The 19220-nt window shown below is 38.0% G+C and overlaps 1 protein-coding gene across 3 annotated transcripts in view; it reads left to right on the plus strand.

Moving 5' to 3' along the window:
* The first annotated feature begins 2288 nt into the window (after positions 1 to 2288).
* LTN1 (listerin E3 ubiquitin protein ligase 1) overlaps positions 2289 to 19220 on the plus strand; it is a 69482-nt gene continuing 52550 nt past the window's right edge. For all 3 annotated transcript variants that reach the window (XM_082706394.1, XM_082706392.1, XM_082706393.1), the window contains exons 1-6: positions 2289 to 2458; positions 7758 to 7961; positions 8462 to 8560; positions 9073 to 9303; positions 11169 to 11221; positions 11927 to 12107. In XM_082706394.1, the coding sequence (XP_082562520.1) occupies positions 2417 to 2458; positions 7758 to 7961; positions 8462 to 8560; positions 9073 to 9303; positions 11169 to 11221; positions 11927 to 12107 (810 nt within the window). In that variant the 5' untranslated portion in view covers positions 2289 to 2416. The remainder of the gene's footprint in view (positions 2459 to 7757; positions 7962 to 8461; positions 8561 to 9072; positions 9304 to 11168; positions 11222 to 11926; positions 12108 to 19220) is intronic.

Here is a 19220-nt window from a genome sequence, read left to right on the forward strand (position 1 = left end):
GGCTTCTGGATGTGCCTTTCTGTTTCACTATTTATTCCTGAACAATGCGTTCTGGATGGTTATGGCAATATCTCACATTTTAAAGTTTAAGATGAATCATTTTTTTCTGTTTGCTTTTCAAAATATATTTGTAGCTATTCTTCATGTGTATCCTTTCAAGTGAGCTTTTGAGATCGTTTTGTGATACTTAAAAACAAACTCTTGGGTCACGTGTGTGGCACAGCCAGTTAAGCCTCTGTCTTTGGCTCAGAGCATGATCCTGGAGTCCCCAGACGGAGCCCCACATCCAGGGTCAGCTGGCTTCTCCCTTTTCCTCTGCCCCTCCCCACTTATGCTCTCTCACTTTCTCTCAGATAAATAAATAAAATCTTTTAAAAAATCTTACTAGGATTTCAACTGGGAATACATTTAGGTTTACATGCATAGTTTTCGAGATTGACACCTTTTAAATGTTGTCATTATTTTCATCATCTATTCATGACTCTGATTAAAGTTTTGTAGTTTTTTATCTCTTGGCATGCACTTATATACTATTAATTTTTTAAAGTATTTTGGATTTAATAATTATCTTCAATTAGATCTTTTATTTTTTTAAAAGGTTTTATTTATTTATTTGACAAAGAGACATCAAGAGAGGGAACACAAGCGGGGAATGGAGAGGGAGAAGCAGGTTTCCCTCAGAGTGGGAAGCCAGCTGCAGGAAATGATCCCAGGACCCCAGGATTATGACCTGAGCCAAAGGCAGACACTTAACGACTGAGCCATCCAAGGGCCCCTGAAATAATCCCTTTTCATGTTGCAAAGCCATCAACTTTATAGATTACAGGCGTATTTGTTTCATTTTGCTTTTCTTTTTTGAGGAGAGTCTTAAAATTTTTGATTTATTTTTATGGCTAGAATCTTGTGAAATATTAACATGTTTCTGAATTCCAGTCTACAGAATAAACTATATTCAGAGAAGTCTAGAGCTCAAAGGAGGTGTCCCATGGAGCTAGGAATTAAACCTTTGAGGGGACTGTTCCTACCTGGGTGCTCAGTTACTGGTAACCCTGAGGTGCACAATAAGGATGGTTGATTATTGGAAAAGAGATGCAAAGTGAAACCAGCTGCCAAGTAAACGAATTGATGCTGCCTGGGCAAAGCGCCACTGCTGGGATGACGCTAAGGGAATGGAGCCAGTCGCTTCTCCTTCTTGTCTCAGTCTCCTTCTAGTCCCCACTATGGATGGAACCTAACAGGGCCAGTTGAATAAAGCAGAAATAGTTGGCAGAGTCTCAGTATCATGGAATTGAGTATAAAGGGGTGAGTATGTGGACATGAGAGGCAATAAGTAGCAATATGTGCTTATGTTTCTCTAGTGTCATTGAGAATCAAAATCACTTAGTACAAAATCACTTAGATCTTTACATTTCAAATATTATTAGACTTTTCTAAAAATCACACTTAACAATTTTGATATGAAAGGGGGGCGGGGATTTAGAGAATATCACCTAGGGCACTACTTCTCAAATTTTAACACCACCTGGGAATCTTGTTAAAAATGCCGAATCTGGGGTGCCTGGGTGGCTCAGTCCATTAAGTTTCTGATTCTTGGTGTCAGCTACCCTCCCCAAGCAAGGAGCCCCCTCCCCATTTTTTAAGGGAGCCCACTTTTTAAAAATGCAGAATCTGATTCAATAGTCCTAAGGTGGACTTGACAGTCTGCATTTTTTTTTTTGACAGTCTGCATTTTTTTAAAAAAATATTTATTTGTCTTTTTGAGAGAGGGAGAGCGCGCACAAGGAGGAGGGGTTAAGGGGAAGGGTGAGAGAACATGAAGCCCACTGTTGCTGTCTGCACAGAGCACAGAGCCAGAGACGGGCTTCAATTCCAAGATGCCCAGATCAGAACCTGAGCTGAAATCAAGAGTGGTAGCTTAACCAAGTGCGCCATCTGGGGCCCCTCTGCATGTCTAATACACGCCCAGGTGATTAGAATGATTGCATTTTGCGTCAACCATTTCCCTGTTTCCACAGCCACTACCGTGTCCTTCTTCCACTACCTTTACGTGAAAATGGCCATAGTACGGATCTTCCTAATTTCCTACCGGCTAAGAGAGGAACAAATGCGGTTCCTTGAAAGCTGGAAAAGACAGGATTTGAAGCTTCAGGGCTCATGCTTGGCCTCTTATTGGGCACGGATGACGTCACTCATAAAGGCGGGGCTCTAGTTGTGACGTTTCCGGCGGCGGATGGTGAAGGACGCGGCGGGAGGCGGGAGCGGAAGTGGGGCGGTGGGAGGGCGGGGTGGGTGGCGGAAGGGGAGGGCCGGGGAAGTCGCTCTAGTCGGCCCTTTTCCGGCGATAGGGGCCGGAAGTTGTGGCCCGGCCGTGTCAACCAGGGGGCTGCGGGCTGAGAGTGCGGGTGAGACTGCGACCATGGGCGGGAAGAACAAGCAGCGGACCAAGGGAAACCTGAGGGTGAGTGCGGAGGGGTTGGGCGGACCGGGGAGGCCTCATGTCGCAGCCGCTGTCTGCACCACGCGCGCGTCCAGAGGGCGTGTGGAGCGCGGCTGTCGGGAGGCGTGTGTTTGCGTGTCGAGTGTGACCTCTCTGTTGTGTGTTCGTCCCCACGAACGGGGTGAGTTGTCTGTGAGCAGATTGGGGGTTTGTGAGAGAAAAAATGTCCCATGCCAGAGCTGTCTCCACCCGAGCACACATCCTACAATTTCCATTAAGGAATGGTTCAGTATCCGTTTCAGTGGGAAGGTTACCTGGCCAGGCTGGCGGGGGTGGGGTGGCTGGCACTGGGAACAAGGGAGTTGGGTAGAAAGCATTGAAAGTGAGCCTCGTGTGCAGGGCATTTCGGATCATGTCGCTCCGTTGCTCAGAAACCTGCTGGGGCTCCCCAGATTCCTCGGGGTAAAGGCCAGATCCCTAAACGATGGTAAACATGGTATGTGGTCACCCTCTGGCCCCTTCCTTTCTCTGGCACCATCTTCAGCTTCCTCCTCGCTGGCTCGATCCAGCCACACTGACTTCCTCGCCGAGCCTTGACCTTGCCTGGCAGGCTCCCTAACGCTCTTTATTAGACGGCTACAAATTTTGCCTCAGACACCCCAGGGAGGTCTGTCCTGATCCTCCTATTTTAAATGATAGCCCCCATCGCACTCCCTGTGCTCTTTTCCTGCTTTATTTTACTCTTTTGCACTTAGGACTTCTTACAGACTGTGTAACTTACTAAGTCTGTCTTCATTTACTGCCTTGCTTCACTGATGTATTAAGAAGGCAGGTGTTTTATGAAGGCTATTGTCCTAGGAGCCTAGAACAAGGATTAGTGTATAGTAGAAGCTCACCAAATACTCTGTTTTTTAAAAGATTTTATTTGTTTGTTTGTTTGAGAGAGAGAGAGAGAAGCCATATGTAGGGGGAGCAGCAGAGGGAGAGGGAAATGCAGGCTCCCCACTAAGCAGGGAGCCCAGCGCAGGGCGGGGTGGGGGGGCACTCTGTCCCAGGACCCTGGTATCATGACCAGAGCTGAAGGTAGAGGCTTACGACTGAGCCACCCAGGTGCCCCTAAATACTTGTTTAAAGAAGACCCCAAAGTAGATTAAATTTATGATTAGGGACATTATCATAATGTTATTTTTACAGTATTTAGCTTGTTTTGGCACAGTTCAATGTTATGAGAAAGCATTTTTCCTGTTTGTGATCAAATTCTAGTGATATCAGTACAACATTTTGTTAGATCTGTCACTTAATCTGTTTTTGGCCTATAGTACCAACTGTAATAATAGTAACTTGCCTTGTGCTGGTACTGCATTAAGCACTTTACTTGCATTCTCAGTTAAGTTTAATTTTCTTATTTAAACAATTAAAAAAATTTTTTAATATTCCAAATATAAGGATAAGTTGCAAAAATATTAGACTGACAAGCCATATTTTTTTAAAAGATTTTATTTATTTATTTGACAGAGATCACAAGTAGGCAAAGAGGCAGGCAGAGAGAGAGAGAGGGAAGCAGGCTCCCTGCTGAGCAGAGAGCCCAATGCAGTGCTCAATCCCAGGACCCTGAGATCATGACCTGAGCCAAAGGCAGAGGCTTTAACCCACTGAGTCACCCAGGCGCCCCAGCCATATGTTTTTTTACCTAGATCCATCAATTGTTAATATCTGGTCACATTTGTTTTCTTTCTCTAAATATACGTATTTTGCTGAACCATATGAGAATTGTTGCATCTATCATGACATTTAACTGTTGAGTCCTTCAACACATATATTTGAAACAAAGGCAATTCTTTTTCATAACCATGAACAATTACAACATGCATAAAATTTAACCTCAGTGTACTATTGTCTAATAATATGTAACATTGTATTCAGATTTCTGTAGTCATCTCAATAATGTTCTGTATAACTTGTTTTTAGATACAGCGTTTTTAAAAACACCTAGGATACAATGAAGGACTGAGTGATTCCATTCATTTAACCATTTAGCTTTAGGTAGTTTCCCTTTTTTTTTTTCCTTTTCTTCTTCTTTTGGGGGCAGTTTTTTTATGACGGACAATTTGGGAAAGTGTAGGGCACTTTTGCTTAATTTAGAATTGTCTGATTGTTCCTTATGCGGAGATTCAAGGTAAACAGTTTTTTTTTTTTTTAAAGATTTTATTTATTTATTTGACAGACAGAGATCACCAGTAGGCAGAGAGGCAGGCAGAGAGACAGAGAGAGAGAGAGAGAGGGAAGCAGGCTTCCTGCGGAGCAGAGAGCCCGATGTGGGGCTCGATCCCAGGACCCTGAGATCATGACCCGAGCCAAAGGCAGCAGCCCAAACCACTGTGCCACCCAGGCGCCCCCAAGGTAAACAGTTTTTGATAGGAATGCTTCATAGATGATAAAACATCATCAGTGCATCAGGGTGCACATTGCTGCTTGTTTGTTCCATTTTTGGTGTTGTTTAATCAATTGGTTACCGTGATGTCCATTATAAAGGTATCTTTTTCTGTCGGCTATTAACAAATAACATGGGGAGTGGTATTTTGAGACTGGGAGCAATCTTTTTTCTCACAAACTTTCACCTAATGGTTTTAGCATCCTTTGGTGATCCTTGCTGGAATCAGTTTTAATGGTTTAAACATTTACATTTAATTTTGACAATCCAAGTAATGACTTAGTTACTATTTCTTCATTTTAAAGTTGATGGTACTGGGGCACCTGGGTGGCTCAGTTGGTAGGCATCTGCCTTCGGCTCAGATCATGATTCCAGGATTTTGGGATCCGAGCCCCACTTCAGGCTCCCTGCTCCACAGGAAACCCTTCTCCCTCTTCTGACTCCCCCTGCCTATATTCCCTCACTGTGTCTCTCTCTGTCAAAAAATAAATAAATAAAATTAAAAAAAAAAAAAGATGGTGGTACTAAGGCTTAGAGAAAGGGCAAGTTGCTTAGTTGAGATTTGAATTTAAGAATGGCATTCTTGGGTGGCTCAGTGGGTTAAGCCTCTGCCTTCAGCTCAGGTCATGGTCTCAGGGTCCTGGGATCAAGGCCAACATCAGGCTCTCTGCTCAGCAGGGAGCCTGCTTCCCCCGCTCTCTCTCCCCCACTGCCTCTCTGTCTACTTGTGACCTCTCTCTCTCTCTTTGTCAAATGAATAAATAAAATCTTAAAAAAATAAAAAAAATAGCATTCTTTCATTCAGCAGAAGACTTTGAGTACTGAATGCCATGTACTCAAAGATCATAGATGTTTTTTATTTTTGAATTATTAATTTGTTGATAGACATATAAGTAAGCAAATGATTATAATGTATTAAAGAATTATAATATAGGTATGAGTAGAAAGAAGATGGGAGAACAGAAAAAGAATGGTAATTGACCTGAAGGAGGCAAGCAGTGAAAACAAGAGTGTGTTTTAAAGGATGAGTAGGAGTTTGTCAGGCAGTGAAAAGGAGGAAAAGGTTTTCAGGTGGAGAGAAAAGATTACACAAAGATCAGATTGTGAAAGGCATAGCATATTCAGAAAACTGAATTGGGACTGGAGCATAAGTGGTGATAGCAAAATTGGGAGAAGAGAGGGGGACCTGTGACAAGGGAAGAAGAGTGTCAGAAGATAGGCCTGGGGAAAGCTAAGGCCAGATGGGGAAAGACCTTGTAAGTCTTCCTGAGTTTGGCCTTTGAACTGTAGACTTAGGATTGCTACCTCTACTACTTTGAGAGGACAAGCACATAAGAATGTAGGTGTAGTATTAGAAAATTAACTTCCAGAAATAGAATCAAGGTTCTTATTCTTGAACTGGGGGTATAAGCATTGAACATGCAGTAGAGGAAGTAACAAGAAACAGTAACTATATTTTACCTATCTATCGATTTATTTATTTTTAAAAGATTTAATTTATTTATTTGACAGACAGAGATCATAAGTAGGCAGAGAGGCAGGCAGAGAGAGAGAGGGGGAAGCAGGCTCCCTGCTGAGCAGAGAGCCCCACGCGGGACTCAATTCCAGGACCCTGAGACCACGACCTGAGCCGGAGGCAGAGGTTTAACTCGCTGAGCCACCCAGGCGCCACCCCTCCCCCCTTTTAAGGTTTTATTTTAAATCTTAGAGAGAGAGAATGCATGTGAGCAGGTGTAGGGCTAGAGGGAGAGAGAGAGACTCTCAAGCTGATTCCATGCTGAGCATAGAGTCCAATGCAGTGCTCAGTCTCACAACACCTGAGATCATGACCTGAGCTGAAACCAAATACTCAGAGGCTTAACCAACTGAGCGACCCAGGCGTCCCAGAGGTATTTTTCTATTAGATGACAATGAATATGCTACATTCTTTCAGCAGTTTAAATTTTTTTTGTTGTTAAAACCAGCTCCTTAACTTTTTATACAAGAAAGCTACTATATTGAGTATCCATCTAACAAAGTACTGACTGTGGTTCAAAGGATTGTGTCTTATATGCTGACCATTGAATTGATTTTATGTCCATAGTAATGTAATTTGTATCCATTATAGCTCAAAGAAGTTAGGGTAACTCTGTGTATGTGGAGCTGAGTGTACCTACCTTCAAGGAGCTCCTAATCTTAGAAACAGCCGTCATTAGACTTGTCCCATGGTGGTGGTTTAATAAATATTTGTTGAATGGATGAATGAAAAGATGTAAGTCACGTGTGAATTAATTTTATATCATTACATAGTATACATATGTGTGTGTGTATATTTAATTTGGAAATTAAAAATTTTATAAAATAGTACTTATTCTTACCAAATGTGAGGCATTCTGTGTTTTAAAGTTTTATTCCATTTTTTGGGAAATGCTGTCATGACCTATTAAGTTGATACCGTGAGCCACTAATGGATTGTATCTAATTTAACCAACATTGTTCTGATGTTTAGCAGACCAGGAAATAGCACTAGGGTTATTATTGATAGGTTCTTGGTAATGGGAACATTGCAGTAGATGAAATCTTAGGCTAGGAAATAAGAAGTTCTCAAGTAAGGGTGCCTATGTGGTTCAGTTGGTTAAGCATCTGCCTTTGGCTCAGGTCATGATTGATTCCAGGGTCCTGGGATCCAGTCCCATGTCAGGCTCATTTGCTTTTTCCTCTCCCTCTCCCCCCACTTGTGTTCTCACTCTCTCACTCTCTGAAATAAATAAATAAATAAAATCTTTTTTTAAAAAAGTTATCAAATAAAAGCTTGTTCCTCTTTGAGAATTGTCAAGAACAAGAACATAAAGTTAAATTTTAAATGCTTCCTGTACTCTGATTTTTTTTTTTTCCCAACTTTCTTATCAGCCTTCAAACAGTGGCCGAGCTGCAGAACTGCTTGCCAAAGAACAGGGAACGGTGCCTGGATTTATTGGTTTTGGAACATCTCAGAGTGACCTAGGCTATGTTCCTGCTATTCAAGGAGCTGAAGAAATTGACAGTCTTGTAGATTCTGATTTCCGAATGGTGCTGCGGAAACTTTCTAAGAAAGATGTCACGACAAAATTAAAAGCAAGTTTTGTGTTTTTCATAAAAATGATCAAGAAAAATCCTTTTGTTAAAACAAAATGTCATTGGTATACTTTATGTAAAGAAAAATGAGCAATGATTTATCACTAAAAAGTTCTTTTACAGTTGTATTTTTTTCTGACACACAGACGTAAGCTTAGTTTTTACCTTTTATCTTCTGGGTTATAAATTAGTTTGTTGTTCTGTACGTATTTGAACCACTTTGGAATTCTGGGTGTATGGTTTTCCCATCACAGAACATAATTTTGACCATATAGTATTAAATGGAGTTTTTAATTTGTATACATTTTATTTAAAAAAAAAAAGAAAAGAAAATTTCCGTGCTGTGAAGGAACTCTTCAGATTAGTCCCATATGGCATAAACAGAAGCAGTGTATTCTCCTCTTGTATAAAATAGACTAAGCTTCTGGAACAGAATAAATGTCATCAATAGCCAATATTGTGGCTGTTGGTCCTTAGTAATGTTGCTAATTTATTTTTAGGCTATGCAGGAATTTGGAACCATGTGTACAGAGAGAGACACAGAAATTGTGAAAGGAGTCCTTCCATACTGGCCAAGAATTTTCTGTAAAATTTCACTTGTAAGTATTCAAAAACGTATGCTAGGTTTGTTTGTTTGTTTTGTTATAGTTTTTGATTGAAGTCATGGGGACTGTTAAATTTATATGGTTCATTTTTGGTGAAAATTATAAAATGTTATGCCAGTATTATGCAGATTAGATCATGTTTGTTGTATAAAGTATATTGGGAGTCTGATTTCAGAAATTAGGTAATTACTAGAGAATTACCTAGATACTTTCTAGTCATAGTAAAATTTGACTATTTCTTTGCATCTTTGCTGCAAAAGAGTGAGTGTGACTTGCTCAGTATTCAGTGCCTAATCTTGAGTCTATCTTGAATAGTTTTTATCTCATGCAAGAAGGGGAAAAGGAAAAATTAATTAAATTCTTATAATTTTTAAACTTAATAATTTTAGTTTAGCACTGCCCATAGGTGAATTCTTATTAATGGGTCATCATAACATATCCAGAAATGTCTGTATTTGTATTTTTATGGACTAGAGCTATTTTAAACTATGTTGTATTTTCAATAGGACCATGATCGCCGGGTTCGAGAAGCCACACAGCAGGCTTTTGAAAAACTTATTCTTAAAGTGAAGAAACACTTGGCTCCTTACTTAAAAAGTTTAATGGGCTATTGGCTAATGGCTCAGTGTGATACTTACACACCAGCTGCATCTGCAGCAAAAGATGCCTTTGAAGCAGCTTTCCCTCCAAGCAAGCAACCTGAAGCCATAGCATTTTGTAAGGATGAAATTACTAGTGTAAGTTCTTAGAACTGTTCTCTGTTTTTTTCCTCAAATATTTAAGGGATATAAGGCATATTATAATGATAACTCCTTTATGTGGCCTTGTGAAAAAATAAGTAAGTGAAATATTTCTAATGGAAGAGGACCTTTTAAAAATGGTGTTTAACAAAATTGACCATTTTTGATTTTTAACATAAGTAACATTTTGGATTGAATCTTTATAAGTTATTTAAATGTTTCATCTTTAATTTATAAATCTTAGTCATAGTACTTAAAAGGTTTATGCTTTATGTTACAAAATCTGAAGAAAGAATACATTCTAAAAAATAAATCTAAGTTTATTTTTCCTCACATTTCTGTATCAGTACATGTGTATGAATCTATGTCATTCTTTTTTTTTTTTGGCTTTCTGATATGGATGTACAATGGTTTATTTAATTCCTTTTATATTAATAAACATTTGAGGTTTTCCCTCAGTTTTTTATTATAACAAACACTGCTTCAGTGAACAATCCTTGAATAGATCTCTTCATACCCTGTGGGAGTGATGGAATTTATAGTAACCATATGTTGGGTCAAAGGATAAGAACATGTAAAATTTTTGTAGATAGTGATAAATTGCCCTTCAGAAGACCATAAAATTAGCCTTACATATCTTTCCACCTAACACCTCTCCTACATACACATGTGTGTTCTGTTTCCGTTTTTAAGTTCTTGGTTCTTCCATTCTTTATTTTTCAGGTTTACCAAGTTTGTTTTTCTAGGGACAGGGTTTGTAGCTTTAATCATATTCTCAAAGGGAGTTCTCTAACCCAAGAATCATTGTTTTATTTAAAATATCAAAGTGATAAGTGTTATGAGAGTGAAGTGTGATGAGTTGGAACACTAAGGGTTTTAGAAAGTGGATTTTGAGACAACTGATTTGGCTGTTCATAGTTTTTCATTTGGTTGATTTTTTGTTCTTGGTTTTATTATGGATGGATAACTGTTCACTGAATATGTGGATTGTTTCCTCCATTATTCTCCCTTTACTTGGTTATGTATACAGATACTGAGTGTGAGCTTCCCCAAGTTCAAAATCAATTTTGTAGAGAAGAGTTAGGCAAATGAAGACCAAAATGTCAGATTTATAGGTATTACATAATACTGTCCATAAGAACATAGATTCTGAGTCATACCATTGGGTATGCACCATTAGTTTTGCATGTGACCTTGGGCAAGTTTCTGTGCCTTCATTTCTTCATCTATTAAAGTGGAAATTTTACCTTATTGTGTAGTTTTGAGGATTAATTTAATTAATGGATGAAATTGTTCAAAGCAATACTGAACATGTGGAAAAGCTAACTAAATGTTACCTGTTGTTATTGGCTGATAAAAGGGGTACTAGAACAGTAGATTGCCTAGTCTGCACCCTGGAAGTAGGCAGACTTACCCACTTTGAATGGAGCCTTAGACTTTCCTCCATGATGAAGCAGAGCACAACATGGGTCTCCTCTGTGAGCTGGGGGGCACTCACAAGGAGGGGGAGAAGAAAACAACCCAATTGCTCTCCCAGACTTGCTCATCGGGAATTCAGCTGCTGTGTAGAAGAGGAACGGAGGAGCAAGAGACCAGGAATATTTAAGGGAAAATTCCTCTTGACAGGACTGGAGATGTTCAGAAGAAGTACCCTCTCCTTTTTATCCCCAAAGCAGTCAAGCTTGGGGATTGATAGGGAAAGAAAATTAGGTAAAGTTCAAATCTTTTAGTTTGCTCCTTAATTTGCTACTTTTTTAGGATAGGGGTAAACACTTTAAGGTCAGATAAGGTTTATGCTTGGACTGTTCACCATTGACAGTTCAATAAAATCTCAAGGCTATGGAATTTTCACCCCACTATAGGTGCTGCAGGATCATCTTATAAAAGAAACACCTGATACACTCAGTGACCCACAGTAAGTTATGTTCTATCTGTGTAACTCATGTTAAGGATTTCTTTCGCTCATAAATAATAAAATGACCATTTCAAGGTCACATTTTTTAAAAAAGGGTTTGTAAATGTAGAGCTGGAAATACTTAATATAATGCTATATGTCAGGTGCTGTTTTAAGTGTTTTTACTTGCAAGTTGTCCTGTTGTTTAATTGGAATTATCTGGAAGTTATGTGTCTTATTCTTTTACAAAGAGATATTTTTTATTTTTTCCCACATTTACCTTTTGATAGTCCTAGCAGGAATCATTTTAAGGTCTGGTTAAAATAGTTAAGAACTATGGATAGTTCTATTGAAAGAGTAGTAAAATGTCCCATTTACTTTTATGTACTAATAACTATTAGAAGTTCATAATGGGAAGTAATCTTAGATGCACTGATACCCGCTTCCTAGAATCATTTTGCTACTGAGAGCAGCATATTTGCAGTTTTTTTCAAGCCACAGCTTTTAATCTACTTTGACCTCGTAATAGTTGAAAATATGTGATTAAAATTCTGTTTATGTTTGTATTTTAAGGGAGGAAGGTTGGCACAGGGAGATAGAATGTAGAAATAAAGCAACTTCAGTAGCTCTTTAATGATAAAACATTTAAAATAGAAGTGCCAAATATGTAGTTTGGCTTATTCTCAATCCTTATGTATATTTATTTTCTTTTCACATCACATCAAGAACGGTTCCAGAGGAAGAAAGAGAAGCTAAATTCTATCGGGTTGTAACTTGTTCCTTATTGGCATTAAAAAAACTGCTTTGCCTGTTACCTGATAATGAGCTTGATTCTCTGGAGGAGAAATTTAAGTCTCTTTTATCACAGAATAAGTTTTGGAAGTACGGAAAACACAGTATACCTCAGGTATCTTAATCTTTTATTGTAAGCATTTCTGTGATTCCTTTTTTCCACTTTGATATTGTTTATATTTTTGCTTTATGCATATTATTTGCGTTTAAAACTCTGTGAACACATCTTCGTGGTTGGACGGAATTCCTCTTTTACTGCAATATTATTGTATTTTCACTTTTTTATTTAGTTATTTAGACCTCAGATTCTGAGCCATATTATCCTATTCCTCTGTTCATGGTGCTTCAAAATTGTTTTGTGTGAGGCTCTTCTAACTTAATGCATTTTTTTCTCTTTAGTTTCTCCTTCCCTCTCCATCTTCCTCTTCTACCAGCTAACCATTCTGATGTGCATAGTGTATGTCCTTTTGTATAGAAAGTTGGTGCTTGTTATTAATGGTAATTAGGTTATATGAAGAACCCAGGAACATTGAATTAGTGAATACTGAAGCATTGCTCTTAGGGGAAATACAAGATTAGATGCCTGCGAGTCTTTGGTCTCATCGTTTTTCTCAATTGGTCAACATATAACCTTGTTTAATGTATGTTTAAAAACATCTTAATATATATTGCTTATTCATTAACATTGAACTCATGGACAAAAGCACTAGAAGTCCCACCTGAATGAAGCTTATCTAACACGAATTTTATCTGTTAGGCGCATCGCAGCCTTTTTGCTTGTATTTTTAATTCACATAAATGGTATTATATTTCATTCTATTTATTTTTTATTTAGTAGTTCTTTTTTTTTTTAAAGATTTTATTCATTTATTTGACAGAGAAGACAGCGAGAGAGGGAATACAAGCAGGGGGAGTGGGAGAGGGAGAAATAGTCAGGAACTCCAATGTGGGTCTCCATCCCAGTTCCCTGGGATCATGACCTGAGCCGAAGGCAGACACTTAACGACGGGACCACCCAGGCACCCCTTACTTAGTACTTCTTAAGTACTGGGTGGCTCAGTTGGGTAAGTGTCTTAACTGTTGATTTTGGTTCAGGTCATGATCTTAGGGTCATGAGATTGAACCTTTTGTTGGGCTCAACTTTAAACATGGAGCCTGCTTAAGATTCTGTCTCTCCAAAAAAAAAAAAAAAAGAAAAGAAAAAAGAAAAATAAAGAGTACTAAAATACTTTATTTTATTTTTTTTTTAAGATTTTTATTTATTTATTTATTTGACAGACAGAGATCACAAGTAGGCAGAGAGGCAGGTAGAGAGAGAGGAGGAAGCAGGCTCCCTGCTGAACAGAGAGCCTGATGTGGGGCTTGATCCCAGGACCCTGGGATCATGACCTGAGCCCAAGGCAGAGGCTTTAACCCACTGAGCCACCCAGGTGCCCCACTAAAATACTTTAAGTCTATCATGTTGTTATATGTGTATTTGGTCCGTGCCTTCTAACTACTGTGTAGTATTCAGGAATTTGCATCCCTTCCATTTTACACGCACTGCCTTCTCTCAGTGGTGGAGACCCTGATTGCCTCCAACACCCTGCCTTCACAAACAGTGCGGCAGTGAACATCTTCATACACCTTCAGATCTGCAAGGATTTCTTTTTCTGAAATTCTCTTAACTTCTGAATTGCTGAATCAAAGAGTATATGCATACTTACTTTTTTAAGTGATGCCAGATTGTTCACCTGAATATTAGTCTCAACTTTCATTGCATGATGAGTCTTATATATGTCCTTATATTCCAGCCAGAACCGAGCAGCATTCAGCCCCCCCCCCCCAAAATTTTTCTAACAGGAGTTCAAATGATAGTTGTAATTATAATTACTCTGCTGACTGGTGACTTTTAGCATCTCTATGTAAGCTTTTAAAATGTTTGTGTTTCTTCTGTAAACTACTTGTGTATATCCTTCTCCTCTTTCTTTTGAAGTTTTCTTATTTTATAAGAAGAGCTCTTTGTATATCCTAAATACTTCTGTCGTTTTCAGGCGTTGCAAGTAATCTACCATTTTGTCACCTTTCCTAGGCCGTCTTTATTTATTATTTATTAATTTTCTTTTTTTTTTTTTAAAGATTTTATTTATTTATTTGACAGAGAGAGAGATCACAAATAGGCAGAGAGACAGACAGAGAGAGAAATGAGGAGAAGCAGGCTCCCTGCTGAGCAGAGAGCCCAATGCGGGACTCGATCCCAGGCCCCTGGGATCACGACCCGAGCCGAAGGCAGAGGCCTAACCCACTGAGCCACCCAGGCGCCCCTATTATTTATTAATTTTAAAATATTTATTTTTTTATTAGAGAGAGAGACAACAAGCACAAGAAGGCGGAGAGGCTGAGGGAGAGGGAAAAGCAGACCCTTCACTGAGCAGGGAGCCTGATACAGAGCTTGATCTCAGGGTCCTGGGATCATGATCTGAGCTGAAGGCAGCCAATTAACTGACTGAACCACCCAGGTTCCCTCCTATGTTCTCTTTAGAAAGAAATTGTGATTTTCTTGTAATCAAAGTCACTGATTTTGGCATATAAAGGCCTTTTCCACTTTAAGCCATAAAAACTATTTTTAATAGTTATATCTTTTATAGATATAATTTTTACTTCTCATATGAAGTCTTTAATCCATTAATAATCTACCTTTTTATACAGTGTTAGGTAGAGATCTAGTTAGTTACCTTTCTCTTCGTGTATAATGAGCCAGTTTTCCCAACATTACCTAGTAAACTGTTCACTCTTTTCCAATAAATTTATGGTCCTGCCATTGTGGTACATTAAATTTCCACATGTTCATAGGTTTATCTCTAAACCTTATCTTCTGGTCCATTAGTTGTTTTTTTTTTTTTTTTTTTTTATGCCAGTACCAGAAGTTTGCATCCATTCCCTTTTAATATGATATGTTAACATGACATTATGATATATCCTAATACTACGTGGTCAGATGAGTCACTTTTTTTAAATCCTTGTCTTCAGGATTGACCAAGTTGTTTTAGAACTTTATTCTTCCAGGGCACCTGGCTGGCTCAATCAGTACAGCTTATGACTCTTGGTCTCAAGGTCACGAGTTCAAGTCCCATGTTGAGTTTAGAGGTTGCTTAAAAAAGACAAAACGAAACCAAACCACTTCATTCTTCTATATAAATTTCAGTAAATTTATTGAATTCCTCAATGGGATATTGAGGAAGAGTAATTTGGAACAAGTTTTAACTCCCATTTAGAACAAATCACTAGTATTCCCTTAAATAACAGGTTACAATAGAAAGATACTGCCTGGAACGTATCCTTTTCACTTTGGTTCATTTTTAGTTTTTTTTGTGATGTACATAGTCTGTTCATAGTACAATCCTGCCACAAAGTATTAAAGCACAAGATACCTACTATTCCTTCAACATCTGCATTTTTCAAGTTTTATACTCAACTACATCCCTAGTATGTCAGCAGTTCTTGAATAATAGTAAAAAATAATAAATGGGTAAAACCCTTCTAAAAATGCAGATGACTGTAACTAATGAATGTAATTCATTAGTTGTAATGAATGATTTGGAGAGGCTTGCTCTCTGTTGCTCTCTTTATGATGAATCTGGTGTATCTCTCAAATTATTCATGGATTTAAAAAACATTCTAGAATATATTTATTTAGGATTTTATTTATGTATTTTAGAGAAAGAGCAAGCAAGGGGAGTTGGGGAGGAACAAAGGGAGAGGGAGACAGAGAATCTGAAGCTGAGCGTGAAGCCCACTCCGGGGCTCGATCTCATGAGCCTTAGGTCATGACTGAAGCCGAATGCCACCCAGGCGCCTCTCCTAGAATAATTTTTAAACCAACTTTATTGTGGTATAGTTTACTCATAGTACAATGGGGCCATTTTAGGCAGAGAGTTTGGTAAGTTTTGACAAATGTATATACCCATCTACATGTACATATCCATATAAACACTATAATCAAGATATAAAACATTAAAAAAAAGATAAAATGATGTGTCATCCTCCCCGTAACTCTAGGCAACCAATGATCTGCTTTCTGTTACGACAGATTATTGGTCTTTGTGGGTTTTCATATAAATGGAGACAAACATTACTCTTTGGCTTCTTTTGCTCAGTATAATGTTTTAAGATTCATTCATTGTTGTTGCATGTATCAGTAGTCCATTCCTTTTTATTGCTTAGTTTCATGTAGTCTTTGTGTGGATATGGGTTTTCATTTTTCTTGGGCAAGGAAAGAAATCAGTGGTTGATAAGTACATATATGTTAAATTTGTAGGAAGTTTTCAAACTGGTGACTGAAGTGATTGTATACACTTTCATCAGCAGTGTATCCTTATTGCAATATTGTCAGTTGTTTTAATTTAAGCCATCCTCATGGATGTGGGATCAGGGATTAGTAAACTATATATATAGCTCATGTGTCAAAATCCTGCACATCTATTTTTTGTAAATAGTACTCTGTATTGTCTTTGGCTGCTTTCATACAAGTAAAGCAGAGTTAAGTAGCTGGGAGAGAGACTAGATGGCTTACAAAGCCTAAGCTGTTTCCTGTCTGGCTCTTTTTTTTTTTTTTTTTGGATTTTTTATTTATTTGACAGAGAGAGGGAACACAAGCAGGGGGAGTGGGAGAGAGAGAAGTAGGCCTCCCACCCGGCAGGGAGCACATGTGGGCCTTGGTCCCAGGACTCTGGGATCATAACCTGAGCTGAAGGCTGACACTCAACAACTGAGCCAAAACTGATGCCCTTACTGTCTGGCTCTTTAAAGAAAATGTTTACTGAGTCTGGGATAGAGATTTTTCATTGTGATTTTAATTTGAGTTTTACTGATGGCTGATGATGTTGACCATCTTTTAATGTGTTTCTTGGCTATTTGTGTATCTTTTTTGAGGTGTTTGTTCCAACTTTTCTCTCACTTTTTAATTTTTTATTTCTAAAGTTTCTACTGACTTTTTGTATTTTTTTTTTTAAGAGAGTGCACACACAAGCAAGCAGTGGGGGGAAGGGCAGAAAGAGAGGGGGAGAGAGGGAATCCCAGTCTCTATGCCCAGCATGGAGCTGACATGGGGCTTCATCTGATGACCCTGAGATCATGACCTGAGCCAAAATCAAGAGTCAGACACTTAACTGACTGAGCCACCCAGGCACCCCATTTAAAAAAAAAAAAATTTTTATTTAAAAATTTTAAAGTAAGCTTCACACCCAACATGGGGCTTGAACTCAAACCTGAGATCAAGAGTGCATGCTCTACCGACTGAGCCAGCCAGGCACCCCTCTTTTACCCGTGTTAAAACTTGAGTTTTTGGTTTTTATTTTTGAGTTGTGAATGTGCTTTATGTATTGTGGATGCAAACATTTTGTCAGATAAAGAATCATGAATGTTTTCTTCTAGTCTGTGGCTTAACTTCTCATTTTCTTAATGTTTTTAGAGAGTAGGTTTTAATTTTTGTGAAGTCCACTTTATCATTTTTTTCTTTTATGATTCTTGCTTTTGATTTCTTATCTAAAATCTTTGCCTACCCCAAGGTTGCAAAGATTTCTCTATTTTATTCTAGAAATTTTATAGTTTAGGTTCATTTAGAATTAATTTTTGTGTGTCACATAGTGGTGAGAATCAAATTAATTTTTTAAAAGATTTTATTTATTTGAGCAAGAGAGAGAGAAAGAGAGAGCATGAGGAGGCAAGAGAGGGAGAGGGAGAAACAGATTCCCCACTGAGTAGGGAGCCTGATGTAGGGCTCAATCCCACCGCCCTGCGATCGTGACCGAGCTGAAGGCAGAGTCACCAACTGAACCTTCCACATCCCCATGTTAACTTTTTACATAGAATTATCCTGAAAGTTGAAAGACTGTCTTTTTTTTTTTTTTAAGATTTTATTTATTTATTTGACAGAGATCACAAGTAGGCAGCGAGGCCGGCAGAGATAAAGAGAGAGGAGGAAGCAGGCTCCCCATGGAGCAGAGAGCCCGATGTGGGGCCTGATCCCAGGACCCTGGGATCATGACCTGAGCCGAAGGCAGAGGCTTTAACCCACTGAGCCACCCAGGTGCCCCTGAAAGACTGTCTTATCCTTATTCTGGCACCTTTGTAAAAATTCAGTTGACCGTATATCTTGGATCTTAATTTTAGACTCTATTCTGTTCCATTTATTTATATGTTTATCCTTACACCAATACCACACTCTCTCGATTATTGTTATTTTGTAATAAGTTTAGAAACTCTCCAACTTTTTTTTTTTTTTTTTTTTTTTCAAAAAATTTTAGGCTATGTTAGGCCCTTTTCATCCTAAAATAATATTTTATAGTGTGTTCTATCCTGAACAAGTTTATAGTTTTTGGTGCTATTGTGAAATATGGGATGTTTTTTATTACATTTTTATTGCATTTTTGTATTTTGTTTGTACTGATGTAGGTATTTTATACTTTTGTATGTTAATTTTATATTCAGCAACTCTCTCAAACTCTTATTAGTTCTAATAGCCAGTGTTTAGATCTTTTTGAATATTTTTCATAGCCTGTTATTTTGCTATGACTATAGTTACTTATTTGGGTTACTTTCCAATTCTTTTTTTCCCCTTGTCTCTTTGTATTAATTAGGTCTTCTAGTTGAATAGAAGTGATAGCTGGCATGCTTTTCTTGTTTCTAACTTTAAAGAAATAGTTGTAGACTCTTAATATTTTGAGTATGATGCTTTCTAGATTTTATAAGGTTTAAAATTTCCTTTTTATTCTTAATTTGCTGAGTAGTTCTGTCATAAATTAATGATCAAGTTTCCTTGATTGCTTTTTCTGATATGTTTAAATGATCATATAATTTTCTAGCCTAGCATTTAAGAGAGAAACTTAGTCATGCTATATATTTATCTTTTTAAGTACATTGCTAACATTGATTTGGTAGTATTTTATATAAAATATACAGAAATAAAGTGCTTTATGGGGTTAAGTATGTATGTATGTGTATTTTTCTAATCCTGGAAAATATTATTAGTATACATTGAATCTTCATTTAGATTTACCTACATATTTGTTGCTTTGTTTGCTCTTTATTCCTTTTTTCATCTCTTACCTTCCATCTGGGATCATCTGCCTTATATGTAGAACATGTATGTAGAACACAAGAACATGTCTTGATTTTATACGACAATGATGAAATCATTTTCTTTCTTCTATCAGATATTTTTGTTTCATTTTCATTCCTTTTTTTTTTT

Source organism: Mustela nivalis (assembly GCF_964662115.1).
Source record: "Mustela nivalis genome assembly, chromosome: 1".
NCBI classification, from domain to species: domain Eukaryota; kingdom Metazoa; phylum Chordata; class Mammalia; order Carnivora; family Mustelidae; genus Mustela; species Mustela nivalis.